Genomic DNA, 14,338 nt, shown 5'->3' with positions numbered 1-14,338 from the left:
TTAAGTATAAACTAGAATTCCCTCCATAATTTAGATGCCTGTGTGTGCCACAGAGGAAAGCAATACCATTTCTGTCAATTCATAGATGATGAATAAGAACTGCACACAGTGATAGTGGGAGCTGGGAGGAGGAGAGTCAATGATACAGCCTGTACCTTGAAATCAGAAATAAACCTCATCCTTGCAAGCTGAATTGCTGGAAATCGTGAGAAACCCTGAATGATTAAGAATGATTGGTAGGGATTGTCATTTCAGTGAGCGGGTAATACTAAAGGTTTTGTTTGTGCCTTGAGCAGGATGGGAGAGATGAGCAAAAAAAAAAAAAATGGACCCACAAAAGTTCCTTAGGTCCAACATCTAAGGTCCCTTCCAGATCTGAGATTCTAGGATTCTGAGGTAATGATATGTTTTGGTCAATTTGTTTAACATTGAAAAGTTGTACTTCTTCCAAAGGAAGAGAGCCAAGGACTTGTGTGAAAAGGGAAAACACCAGCATTGAGGGTTGGGGGGAAGTGAGGGAAGAAGTACAGCAGTCACATAAGGAGAGTGCATCACATTTCTACTCAGGCTAAGGGGCTAGGATTATCCAGCATGTTTACACAGTGGAGAACAGCCAAATGATTAATGATGTTTTTCAATGGAGTATGAGGAGAGGGAAGGAGGCAGGTATGACTTTCATTACAAGAAGTCAGTGAAGCTGCACAGTTCTGGGATGCTCATTTTCTGATCCATGTGTTTGTATGTCTTACTGGGTTTTGACTGTTCCATATCCTGCATTGTATTTCAAAAAAATTTAACTGTTTTAGTGCATTTCAAGCTCCTCTGGAGTTTAGACACTCCGTGTGGAGTCTATGATGATTTCTTGTCTCAGGCTCAGCAAAAGCTGCATACCTGACAGACCAAAACCACTTCCTTGTCCCCAGGGCATGCCAGACTGGTGCTAGGGACAATTGCCAGACAGGTGTGATACATATTTTCTCTAAAAATAAAAGTCATATAGGAAGCATGGAGATGCTTTCTGGATCAAAGATTTCTGTGGGACGTTACTTTTCTTCTTCCACTCCAGGTCAGGACAGCTGCAGTTGCGGGGATCATCTCCTTGGCTACTCCTGCCACCATACAGTTTTGCCTTTGATGTGGAGGCCCATGTAAATCCTGTAGTTTGGGAAATGCCTCCACCATTTCAAGCTAAGAAAACCAGAACTTTCCCTGTCCCCTCTAGGCTGATTTTACCAATTGGAGGTGTTTTTTTTTTCTTGCCAGAAAATTTGTCAATTCAGATTGTATACTATTCTCTCTGTTTAATAATTTGTAGTGTTGGTTTGGTCAGGTTGTTGATTTGCCTGCTCTTCTTAGGCATCCAGTTTGATGAAACATTTATTAAATGCCCACTATGTGCTAAGGGTCTCTTTAGGCACTCAGGATAAAAAGATGAACTTGCCTTCAAGGAAGGTAATTGGGGGATATAACATGTCTTTGTGTCTGTGGCATCTACCTATCATAGTACTCTTGAACCTAGGAGGTAAATGCTTATTGAATTGAATTGAATTGACTTCTCTTCAGCTTTTAATGCTGTTGACTAACCTCTCTCCTGCACTTTCCTCCTAGTGCTTTCCTGACATCACTCTCTACTGGTTTTCCTCATTACTCCACAGTGTCCTTTGTTGGATTATCATCCATAATCTCTTCTCCGTCTGAGGATTTCATTAACTTCCACAAGCTTAATTATCATCTCTCTATAGATAAATCCCAAACCTAGTTGCCCCATAGTTATCTCAAACTCATAATGTCCAAAACAGAACTCATTATCTTTCATGCAAAACTGACCCATCTTCTTTATCTTATTTTTATGAAAGGCACCAGTATCCTACCTCTTATCTAGGTTCACAGCCTCAGGATTATTCTCAACTATTCACATTGTCTCATGTCTCTTATCCAAAATCCTGTCAGTTCTACCTCCATAACATCTTCCATTTATTCTTATTCCCTATACTCCTCCAACACAACTGTCCCCCAATTCCTCTTAACACTCTCCTGTTATTGCAATAGTTTTTTCTGCTTCTAGCCATCTTCCACATATTTACTAAAAACCTTTCTAAAACATAGAACTGGCTTATGCCCTCCCCCTGTTCAATAATCCTTAGTGACTCTCAATGGCTTTGCAGGTACAGGATGGAGGATATATAGTTAGATGGAAGTTTGTTTGAAAAGGGGAATGCAAGCTTATCAATCAGCAGTATGATATGGCAGCCAAAAAAGTAATTATCTTGTGGTGAATTGAGAGACATAACTTCTAGGAATATAGGACTCTGTATACTCTGCCCTGGTCAGACTCAGGTGGATATTGTGTTCAGTTGTAGGTTCCACAATTTAAGAAGCTGGAGACTATCCAGAGGGGGGTAATCAGGATGTTGAAGAGCCTTCATTCCATGCCATATAAAAATCAGTTAAAAGAACTTTGTATCTTTAGACTTGAGAAGAGAGGACTCAGTAGGGACCTAAATAACTGTCTTCAAATACTTGAAAGGCTGTTATATGGGAAAGGAGTAGACTTGTTTTGTTTTGTTTTGTTCCATTGGGCAGAACCAAGGAGAAATGTAGAACTGCAGAAGCAAATTTAGGCTTGCTATCTGGGGGAAAAAAAAGCTTCCTAACAATTTTCTAAGTGGAATGAGCTGTTTGGGGAGCTGATGGGTTCCCTCTCACTAGACACATTTGAGGAGAGACTAGATGATCACTTGTCAGGTATTAATTGATGATTTATTTAGGAAATAGGTTGGATCAGATGACCACTAGGTTCTTGTCTAGGTGTAACTATCGTAGGTTTGGATTGGAACAGGTTTCATGGAACACATGTAGAGATGAGTTGATCTCTTCCTAGTCACTTTCAAGGAATGTATACTCTGTGTTGTAATATCTGGGGATGAAAGAAGTGGTCAGGGGAAGCTGGTCATAAGTCAGCCTCGTTCATGTATCACATGGTAGCCCATGCAGGGCTATCCTGATGTGTGTTCAAATTCAGATTTTACTACATTTAAAATTCTGTGTCAGTGGGGAAAAAAGATCGGAAATCTGACTTTGAGAATCTGGCTGGATGTATATTAGAGGTTGTTCACACCAGGTCTGAGATTCCGTTCACCTAATTTCACCAACAATCATTAAGCACCTACCATAGGGAGGTATAAAAGGACAGTGAGAAGCACACGGTACTATTTGGATTCATAGGACCTGGGTTCAAACACCTTCTATGTAACTTAATACCCATGTGACCTTTGGCAAGTCACTTTTTGATCAGTTGTTTCACCTCTCAGTATCCTTGTCTGTAAGATGAAGGTTTTAGATTATACAACTTCTTATGTCTCTTCTACGTCTAATTACTATGATCCCATGTGCCAGACACTATATTCAGAGCTAAGAACATAAAAAACAAACACAAAATATCCCTAAGGAGTTTACATCCTATTAATTGGAAACTGTGAGCAGGTAAGTAAAATCCAAATGATAATAATAAAAGAATTTCCATTTTATTCAGAAAACATCAGGAAGCCTTGAAGCTTTTGGAACAGTGAAATAATCAGACCTCTGTTTTTGGAATGCCAACTTGGCAGTTGTATAGAGCATGGGTTGGAGAGAGAAGATGGTGGAGACTACAAGGAGACTAATTAGAAGGCAATAGCCTATGTGAGAGGTAATAAGCCCTGAGGGGCACCTAGGTGGGGAAGTGGATAAAGAGCCAGGCCTGGAGTAAGGAACCCCTGAGTTCAAATCTGGCCTCAGACACTTACTAGCTGTGTGACCCTGGGCAAGTCACTTAACTTCTGTTTGTCTTAATTCACTGGAGAAGGAAATGACAAAACACTCTAGTATCTTTGCCAAGAAAACCCCATGGAGAGTTGGTCCATGGGGTCACGAAGAGGCCTGAATGAGGATGGTGGCCATTTGAGTAGAGAGAAGGGGATGGTTAGGAGAGATGTCCTAGAGTAAAATTAATAAGACTTGTCAACTAATTGACCTGGGTGAGAGGTAGCATCAAAGATGATTCTGGGGTGAAGGTGGTGATCTTGAGGATCCCCAATAGGGAACTTGGGAGAAAGGGTGCTTTTAAGGGAAATATAATGAACTCTGTTTCAGGCATGCTGAGTGGATTTCCAGATGGAGGTATCCAATGGGCAGGTGGTGATTTGGTACTAGACCTCAGGAGAGATGAGGTATGGATTTGTTGATTTGGAAGTCATCTGAAGACACATGATAGTTGTATCCATGGAAGGATCTGTGATTTATTAGCCATGTGACCTCAGGCATGACTCCTCCTATCTCTAGGCTTCAGTTCCCTAATCTACAACATTAGGAAAATATCTAATGTCTGTCCTTTTTATCTTAATGGGCTATTGTGAGACTCAAATGAAATAATGGATATGGAAATTGATTTGTAAATCATTTGTAAATCAAGTGTTATATACTGCACACAGGGAAAACCATGTTTCTGTCTTTATTGTAATTATTGTAAATGATAGCCAAGAATGCAAGTCAACTCAACTCTCTGGGCCTTTATTTCCTCACCTATAATGAGAGTGTTGGACATGACATCCTCTAAGGTCTTTTTTAGTTTTGAGTCTCTTATCCTTTGATCCTATGTGCAAAGGAAGTAGAGTTGGAATCCTTTTGCCATTGAAACACCAAATATTTTCTAGTTATTTCCTTTGACCTGTGGTGCCACATATCACCCACTTTTACCTGAGCAGAGCAAACCAAAGTCTGGACATTGAGTATTTGCAGACTTGGGTTTGTTTGGCTCTCTAAGTATAACCTGAAGGGGTAGCAGCCTCCCTAGGTCACTCCTTTAAAAGTTATGTAAAATCTCTTTATAATTATAGTTCTACGTGATGCCTCCTTCATCCATTCCATCTTCCTGATCCTTTAAAGTGTATAATCTAAATGATGGTAGAGAGTTATCTGTGATACTTGTAAGGCTGTGTGGAAGATTAACAGGTGACATATTTGGGAGCCTGCAAAAGGAAATAGATAGCTCTCAACATGACATTCTAAGCAAAGATACTTTAACTTTCACTGCTTCTTGTTGGAGAAACATATTAACTTACTGAGAAAGAAGCATGGGTCAGAATCAGCTTTGTGGTAACAAGTTTGATATAATATAGTAGAAACTTTTATTCTGTGTAATTAGATACACAGAGAATTGCGATTCTTTTTGGAGTCTGTGACATAACCAGAGTACAAAGCTTTTGTGTTTTGGTTAACAGTGTTCTAATCTAGTTGCGTTCTAATAATAACATCTAGCATTCTAAATAATAAACTCATACAAAGGAACACAGAGAAAATGGTACAGCATCTTTCAAAGGAAAACACTTGGGTCAGGAATAAGTGAGTGTGTTTTGCTGTGAAATAGGACTTTACTATAGATTTAAGTCCTGACTACAGGAATGAACGATATGTCTGCTTTTAATGGCTATTAAAGATAGAAGAATAGAAAGGTTGGGGAGCTTGGTGGGGTGTGTGGGGGCTGGTCACAGAGTAGGAAGTATGAGATTGCCCTGATCTTCAGGTGAACACTGGTTGTTGGGGTTTCCTCAACAAGTTTTATGTTCCCTGAATGGATTTTCTCATCTTAGAAATGAAATTATCTACTCCAGGGGTGGGGAATCTGTGGCCTCGAGGCCACATGCAGCCTTCACAATGTGAAGTTTGAATTCAGTGAAAGGGCTGCACTTGAGGACCTAGAAGGCCACACATGGCCTCTAGGCCGAAGATTCCCCACCCCTGCTCTAGTCCAAGAGACAATGGGTGGAGTTCTCACTGGCCTAGGTCCTGCTGTTGGATAGGAACCTGTCACCACACAACAGCACAGACAAGGCAAATACTAATGACATTGATGCATAGCAAGTTGAGTAGCCCTTGACATGGAAGACTCCTCTATCCTACCCTGAGCATCAAGACAATGCCATCTTAGAGGTCTCCAAACTCAAAACTGAGCAAGGCAGAGATAGAGGGTCAACCTGTTAGACAGGACTTACCTGGACCCTCGCTTTTTCAGTCAGGTTGATCTCATCTTTTATTTTGCTTGTTTACAGTAAATATTATTGGTGGACTATGAAGTGACTCATGATCAGCAGCATCTAATGAGTAGTGATGTCAAAGAGTGAAAGGAAGGAGCAATACACAACCCATTTGAGATGCTGATGTGCCTGGCTACTTCTCTGGTCATATTGGTGAATTAGTCTCTCTTAAGTTCCTGAATAAGCACCTAGATAGAATAAAAATCAGACAGAAAATATTCTTTATAAAAACAGCAACAGATAAAGGATATTTTTTTATTCTTGATAAAGACTCTTGCAGCTGTCCTGTGAAACATTTTAAAATAAAGTATAGGTAAATAATCCATCTCCCCCACTGAAGTATGATTTTTTTTTCAGAATTCTGGGTGCCAGGGGAGGTCAGTAGTCTCATCTGTCTCAGGAACTCTAAGCCATTGGTTGTAGCTTCTGAGAGGTGGGAGGGCTAAGGCATACTAGAGAAAGCATCAACTCTGCAGATAAAATGCTTAACTATTTTTAACCTTAATTAAATTAACCATTGTATGTGACAGGAAATTGGATTAGAAGATGGTAGGCAAAGAGGTTTCAACAGATATCCTCTGTATTTACATTTCATCCAATGTTTTTATCAATTTTAAAAGTGGTGCTGAAATGCTTAGGTGGTGGAAGAAAAGTTCCTTATCACTACCATTTAGTCTAGGCTCCTCCAGGTATTTCTTGAGATATGTGAAACTAGCTATGTACTTGCTGAGGATGGCTATCATGGGCCATAGTTATTTTGGGGTTCTAGAACTGGGGTCAGTGAAGTGTGGTCTGTAGCTAAATTCAGTCTACTTAAGACCTAAAAATAGGTTTTACATTTGTAATAAATTTATTTACAAATGTAAAAACCATTCTTATCTCAACAAAAACAAGCAGGGAGTCAGGTCCATAGTTTGCCGATCAGGTCTACCTCTGGTGGAGTAAACTCTAATGTGATTTCCTGTTCTAGATGAAAGGCCTAGACTCTAGTTTCAGAGCTGGAAGAAACTTTAGACACCATTTAGCCCGAGCCCCTTAATTTACAGGTGAGGAAACAAAAGTCTCAAAGCCCAGAAATGACTTGCTAAAGATCACATGATTACTCATTGACAGAACTAAGATTAGGGCATGAACCTCTTAGCTAATACTGCATCACTGATTGATTCAATTGCTCATTGATTCCAAATCCATGACAGTGTGTCATAATTAACTAGGTGATTGAAGTAGTGTAGTAACTGAAGCAATGGAGTTGGGGTTTAAGAAGCTCAGATACTTACCAGCTGTGTGACCCAATGCAAACATTTAAACCAAATGTTTAACCTTAGTTTGCTCACTAACATGTAACTCACAGGGTTGTTATGAGGATCAAATATGTAAAGTGGTATGTTGTTGTTCAGTTGTGTCTGAGAGACCCCATGGACCATAGCACATCAATGCTGTCCATGGGGTTTTCTTGGCAAAGACACTGGAGTGGTCTTCCCAGTTCTAGGCCCAGTGCTCTATCCACTAAATCACCTAGATGCCATATAAATGTTAGCTATTATTATTTTAGGCAGTTAAAGTCTAGAAAGTGTGTTTGATCCTGATGGTTTTAGTAAGGACCATCACCAGAGCAGATTGAGAGCCTTTTTGAGAAATATTGGTATACTGGGAACACCCACTATTTAATCCTTTGCTTTGGGCATGCTTACTACTAATACTTACTACCCTCCCCTCTTAAAAACAAAATTATACCTTCCCTATTCACTTCCTTCCTGTGAAGTAAGGCAAGAGACTACCTTAAGGACTGGATCTGGGTGAAGGACTAAGGTAGAACATCTCTCTCAGGCATGCTGCCTGTTGGTTTCATCTGGTGGGATACTGCTGCTGATTACCTGTCCTCATGTATGGCTAGCCAGTGGTTCATATTCATACCCGTCAACCTCCTTCCTTTCACACAATCTGTTTCATTTTTGTCTTTCTACCCTCAGAGTAGCATGGTTCCTGGCACACGTTAAGCACTTGATAAATGTTTACCGTAAGGTCCTTGAAAAGTAGAGATTGTTTCCTTCTATTTGTATTCCCAGCACAGGGCTTGATACAGCAGGTGCTTAATAAATGTTTATTGATTGACTATTAATTTCTCAGACTGGTTAATGGGGGGGCACTAATGGGGAGAGGTGTATTCAGTCTTTTGAGGTTTAATACTGGGATATGAATGGCTCATATACCATCAGTTAGAAGATAGAGACCCTTTGGAAGGGCTATACCACCTTCTCCTTTTCCCACCATTGAGGCTAGGCATATTGTGTTGAGAAGAGATATTTCTAGATCTTTCTAATATCTGGCCATGGTGCTCAGCTGACTATAAGTATGTCAAAGCTAATCTCACAGTATTGTTGATTTAGGTTCTTTAGGTTTATATTGTATGTCACTTGCACGTGGAGGGACTTGGAATGGAATGGATCAATTGTACATGGGAAAAGCTGGTTGGTTAATCTGTACTATGAGAGACCTGGTGAAGTAAAGATGAAAGAATGAGCAGCATGGACATTGGAAGCTCCGCAAGTGAATTGTGACTCCTTGTGTAAGCTCAGTGAATATATGTCCCATCTAGGTTCTTCAGAAATTTGAATGCTATGCATTCACCTCTGGTAAATGGTGCACAAGTTAGTTGGCTGTATGACCTCGAATGAGTCCTTGGTTTCTTTATCTATTAAGTGATAATTGATATTTGTTTAACATAACATATATATACATATATATATATATATATACACACACACATATATATGTATGTATGTGTATATTTCTTTTGTAAACCTCAAAATGCTACATTATTTGGGCTTTACAGTAACTTTGTGAGATAGGTACTATGGATTATTATTACCCCTATTTTCTAGATGAGGAAACATAACTCTCAAATAAGAAAAGTGACTTGTTCATGATCACATAGCTAATAAGTATCAGAGGTGGCAGCTAGGTGACACAGTGGATAGAGTGCCAGTCCTGGAGTCAAGAAGACCTGAGTTCAAATTTGTCCTCAGACACTTACTAGCTGTGTGACCATGTCCTTTAACCCTGTTTACCTCAGTTTCCTCATCTGTAAAATGAGCTGGAGAAAGAAATGGCAAACCACTTATGCTAAATGGACTTGTGAAGAGTCAGATATGACTGAACAACAAAAATGAGGATTCAATCCCAGTTAGCACTGACTCCAAGTTCAAGGCTCTATTCATGATGCCTTTCTAATGAGGGGATTAGATCTTTTCCAGCTGTAATGTTCTTTGATTTGTAGTTCTGTGTATATACAGGAATAAGTAGATGATGGTCTATGTATCTCAAAGAGTCCCCTCAGCTATGTTTTAAAATATTCTTCAAGAACACAGTGTCTCAGGATGAGATAAACATTGAATGATATAAGATAAGGGCAGAAAATTTTCTCTCTAATTTTTATGAATTCATCTAATTCAATATACAAAGCCTTGCAATCTGGCATCTAATTCCAGCTTTATACTAAAACTGTTCTCTTATTGGTTATCAGTGATCTCTTAATTGTTAAATCAAATAATTTTTCCCCAGTCCTTTGACTTTTCTGCAGTTTTTGACATTGTTGACTCTTTTCTCTTTGGGCTTCTGTGATATTGTACTCCTTGGGTTCTTTTCCTATCTTTTCCTGCATCATCATCATCGATCTCCTGCCCCCTGAGCATAGTTATCTCTCAGAGTTCTATTCTGTATTCTCTTCTTCTTCTACACTCGTATATCTCAACCACTTTTAGGAGTTCAATGATCTCTGTGGATAATTTCAAAATTTATACATTCAACTCTAATTTTTTACCAAAACTTTTATGTTTTACCAGTTCCAAATCACAACTGCTCAATGGATATATCTCTATCTGTATGTCCAGTTGACATTTCAAGCTCAGTGTGTCTAAAACAGAATTCATCATCTCCCCACTCAACCACCTCCCTCCTCCAAACTCCCCTGTTTCTCTTTATGGCACCACCATGATCCCAGTCACTCAGGTTCATTATTACAGAGCCATCCTAGACTCTCCTTTTTTTCTTAAAATTCTAATTGGTCACCACCTAGTACCCATTTTACCTCACTTATATCTCTTGAACCTGTCTTGTTTTTTCCTCTCTTCTGGTCAACCCCCTAGTTCAATCATTCATTATCTTTTGTTTGGACTACTGAAATAGTCTCCTAATTGGTTTCCTTGTTTCTAGACTCTCCTTTCTCAAATCAATCCCCCAACCCGATGCCAAAATAATCTTCCACAACTGTGACCATATAACCTCCCTAGCTCAAATACCTTCAGTGGCTTCCTATTATTGTCAGTAGGATAAAATACAAATTCAATTACTCTGGCATTTAGGGCACTCTGTAATCTAATTTTCCCCCAGCCTTGCTCCCTTTCATAATACAACATTCTAGCTAAGCTAGGTTGTTAATTATTTTCTGGACTAATCATTCTATTTCTGTCTCTGTGTGTTTGCACAGGTAAGACCCCCATTCCTGTGATGAATTCCTTTCCCAGCCCTACCTTTCTGAATCATCTTTTTTCAAGGCTCAGCTCATCATCCTGCCATGAAACAGATCTTCCCAGTTGTTAGTGATTTCTCCCTCCTGAAATTACCCTGTATTTATTTACTTATGCAGTTGTATTCTCACAATAGAATATCCCTTTTTAAGACTGATTTCATTTTCATGTTTGTATCCCCAAAGAAATGCCTATTCAATTAAATTATGGAATCACCCACCTGGCAAAGTTTAAGGTGACCCAAATGGAAATCTCTTATCCAATACTAGTGTTTCCTAAAAACATTGTTTTGGCAACAGACTACCTCCTGGGTGAAATTCTTTTAATTCAGGTATTCCTTTGGTTATTCATAGGAAGGGAGGATTTGTTCCAGGCACCTGACCTAGTGCGCCTATGACCACCTGGATTATTGGGAAAAAATTTGAGTGTTCTGAAGTGTTGGAAATTTGGTTTTTACCTCTGAGTTTTCTTGGGGCTGGGGGTGGGGAATGATTGGGAGGATCTTATGCTTCTCCCCATGAAGCATATGGCACTATTACGTGACAGGGCTGGGTGCAAGGAGGGCCTGTCATAATTTAAAGGAATGATTATGGGGACTAGCAGAAAAAGCATACCACTTTCACTAGTATTTATTGTATTGCTTGATCCTTCACTCTTTAGAATTCACACACTAAGATGTCAAAAGGATTCTGACAGATTAGTTCCAGGTTGATTTCTAGAATATATACATATATACTTATACACACACACACACACACACGTGTGTATATATGCATATATGGGTGTATATACACATACATGTATATGCATATATGTATATATGAAAATATTTAATCCAATCCTTTCATTTGACAGTAGAAAATGGCGATTTAGTGACATGAAAGGATTTGTCGGTGACCAGCTGATAAATTCAACTAGATAATGACAGAACTGGCATTAGAGCCCAGATTGCCTGTCTCCCAGTGGAACACATGCTTCCTCCACTACAGTACCCTGCCTCTGCCTAATATATGTACTCTCTGCCAGGGAAAATACAGTCAAGCCTCACTAATTTGGGTGATCTGGTGGAAGGGGTGAGCATAGACCAGGCATATTTGTATTGAAGCAATGTTGTGACACTTTTTAGCTGATTAAGTAACTAGAAAGGTAATCAGAGATAACCAAGCACATATCAGGTAGGAGCTTGCTGGCCAAAAATACCTCAAAGTGCTCTAGTCTAGCCCAACCAAAGACCACAGATTCATGTCAGTGGGGTCCAAATTATTGAAGTTTTATTGTATAAATGGCTAGTTTAAGTAATATGAAGCAGGAAGGAAGCTTTCTCTTCCCAGGACTCTGTCCCACTGATACAAATCTCACATCTCTTTATGTGAAATTATGTGTGATACATATATACAACATTTATGTATATATCTTGGCAGCTCTGAACAGCTTGGTGTGCAGATCTTTTATGGACCACAGGTGACATGCTTATATCTTCATTATGTCAGAACATCATTTCTTTGTGAGGAATACTCCCCCAGTGTGATAGCATCATGGCCTTTATTTGTACTGGCATTACAACCACCCAAGCAGATACAAGCTTTACTCATTACAAATTTTTGGTTTGATTTGCTAATCTGATCTTTTCTGTTTTTTTTTTTAATACCATTTCTGTTGTAGCTCATTGCTTTGGGTTGTTGTTCTTTGTATTTCATTCTGGAAGAGGACCATGGCATCAGGAAGGTGATGCATGTCTTGAAAGTCAATTGGATTTAAATGAGGGAGGGCTGTGCAAAGTCACCAGCCTCGCTTTCTCCTCTGGAGCCATCTAGGCCCAGTGGCAAGATATAGATCAAGACAGCTAAGCCAAAGAACAAATTCACAGGTCTATACAGTCTTTCCAGTTATGAACATCATTTAGTATGAAAGTCCATGCTGAGTGACAAGTACCCTGAGTCCTGTCTTTCATTGTGTCCCATCAGCAAACAGCAAATGTGCTTTTCTGAAGAATTCTCAACCCTACATTGGACTCTGGGTGATACTCTCTCTAGGAAGACAGCAATGGCGTTTTGAGTACTTTAAATCCAATTCATTAGAACTTAGAACCGATAGATGTTCACCATTCTACTATTTAGATTAGTGTGAGGCCACACACTTACCTCCATCTGCATCTATCCGAACAATTTACACACTCACAAAGAGTCTGTAAGCTATAACAAAGAAAATGACAACCAAAGAAACTATTAAGGATTTTTTTCTAGATGATGTGATAAAGACTGGTCTTTTGAGGACCAGTTTAGGGACGTTAATTTATGTCCATTTGGTCCCCTCTAGAATAGGCCTCCTCCTTTGCATCCACATCGTGGTCAAAGAAAAAGGGGGCACTTCATGGCATAGGTTTCCTCCTCGAAGAGCAGGCTCCAGCAGCACAAAGAATTTTCAAGTCAAAGGAGCAGACAGGGTCTATTATTCCAGCTGCTGCCCGCCTGTGGTGTTAGACAGCCTGCGTTTTCCACGGAGTTCGAGCCTCCCTCAGAGATCGATCGTAAGGTAAAGTGGCAAAGAAGGAGTTTTTCAGCTGACAGTTAATGAAGAGCACGATGATAGACACGGACAAGAGTAGGAAGAAGAACAACGCGAGGTAAGTCACCAGGTCTGGCTTGCTTATCTCCCCCTCCTTGAGTGCCCGGGCTGTGGACACGTAGAGTGCAGAGGAGCTCACGGGCTTTGGGGTCCCGCTCCCATACAGCGTGCTCGTGTGCACCGGGAGCGGGACTTCGGCGGCACTAGTGGAATTGAAGAGTTCGCCATACATGTTCCCGCTTGGGCGCCCGAGCGGTGAAGGATCAGGGCAGGGCAGCGCAGAGCTGCCGGTCGCCTTGCTAGAACAGCACCTGCTCCCTTAGGGGACTCCCAACACCGCTCCCTCCTAACCTACGCGAAGCCAGCCTTTCTTGGGATCCAATCACACCCACCTCCCGCCGCGTCTTGTCATCTGCCCGCAGCCGGAAGGAAAGGGGAAGCGAAGCCCTCCCGAGGCCGGTGTCTGGTTGTCCCCACAGCCTCTCCGGCGCTCTCCCGGGCGCCGCCTCTGCAGAGGCAGGCGAAGGGGCGCAAGGGGCTAGGTGGCCCGTGCACAGGCAACAGAAGAGAGGTGCGCCATTGTCCGGAGCCGGCAGCCTCTGGGGCCCAGGAAGAGACACTCACCTGGGTGACGAGTCCCTAGGGCTCTCAGTACAGCTGTTGAGCCCTTCCGGGCGGCAGCTGTAGGGCGGTTGAGCGCAGCGTTCTAGGCTTTAGGTGCCCACACCAAAGATGACACGCTTACCGTCTGCTGCCCAGAGGAAGGAATCCCAAAAGCCCATGGTTGGACAGAGAGGCAACTGCCCTAAGCTAAAGGAGGGCGGCCAAGGGCAATCCTTTCCTGCAGGGTTCGCATTCTCTGCGCCACATCACCTTGCTCCCTAATGCGGCGCCGTAGTCACTGTGCCCCCTTAGCGGTCGGGAAGGTCTGATTTCTAAAAAAGCTCAGCTTTCCCTGCGGTTGGCTCGACTCCCCCTCTGGCTGCCCGCCCCTCCTTTCTAACTCTTCCTCCCTTCCCCTCCGCCCCCAGAAATAAATCGGCACAAAGGCTGACTCCCCGCTCGGTCAGTTCCTGCTGTGAAGTTGGGGCTCCAGGCTCGGTGCATCAAGGGCGCTCGTCCTTTCTACGCCTCACTGTTCTCCAGATCGCGCCCGGAGAGGGCGTCTGGGCAGCG

The 14,338-nt window shown here is 41.4% G+C and overlaps 1 protein-coding gene across 1 annotated transcript; it reads right to left on the bottom strand.

Annotated features, from left to right (window-relative positions):
- Positions 1-11,991: 11,991 nt before the first annotated feature.
- Positions 11,992-14,054, bottom strand: SMIM32 (small integral membrane protein 32). Its single transcript, XM_078149086.1, has one exon. It carries the CDS (start codon positions 13,392-13,394, stop codon positions 13,074-13,076), a length of 321 nt encoding a protein of 106 aa, XP_078005212.1. The 5' UTR covers positions 13,395-14,054; the 3' UTR covers positions 11,992-13,073.
- Between the last annotated feature and the right edge of the window lie 284 nt (positions 14,055-14,338).

This window comes from Phascolarctos cinereus, unplaced genomic scaffold (genome assembly GCF_003287225.1).
Source record: "Phascolarctos cinereus isolate Bilbo 61053 unplaced genomic scaffold, phaCin_HiC Scaffold_2;HRSCAF=192, whole genome shotgun sequence".
NCBI lineage: Eukaryota > Metazoa > Chordata > Mammalia > Diprotodontia > Phascolarctidae > Phascolarctos > Phascolarctos cinereus.
Note: the sequence above shows the minus strand (reverse complement) of the source record. Positions and strands in the feature narration are given on the sequence as shown.

Bases quoted from the DNA above. Each gene is read 5' to 3' on its own strand.
- SMIM32 (XM_078149086.1), bottom strand. From the start codon at position 13,394: ATGTATGGCGAACTCTTCAATTCCACTAGTGCCGCCGAAGTCCCGCTC.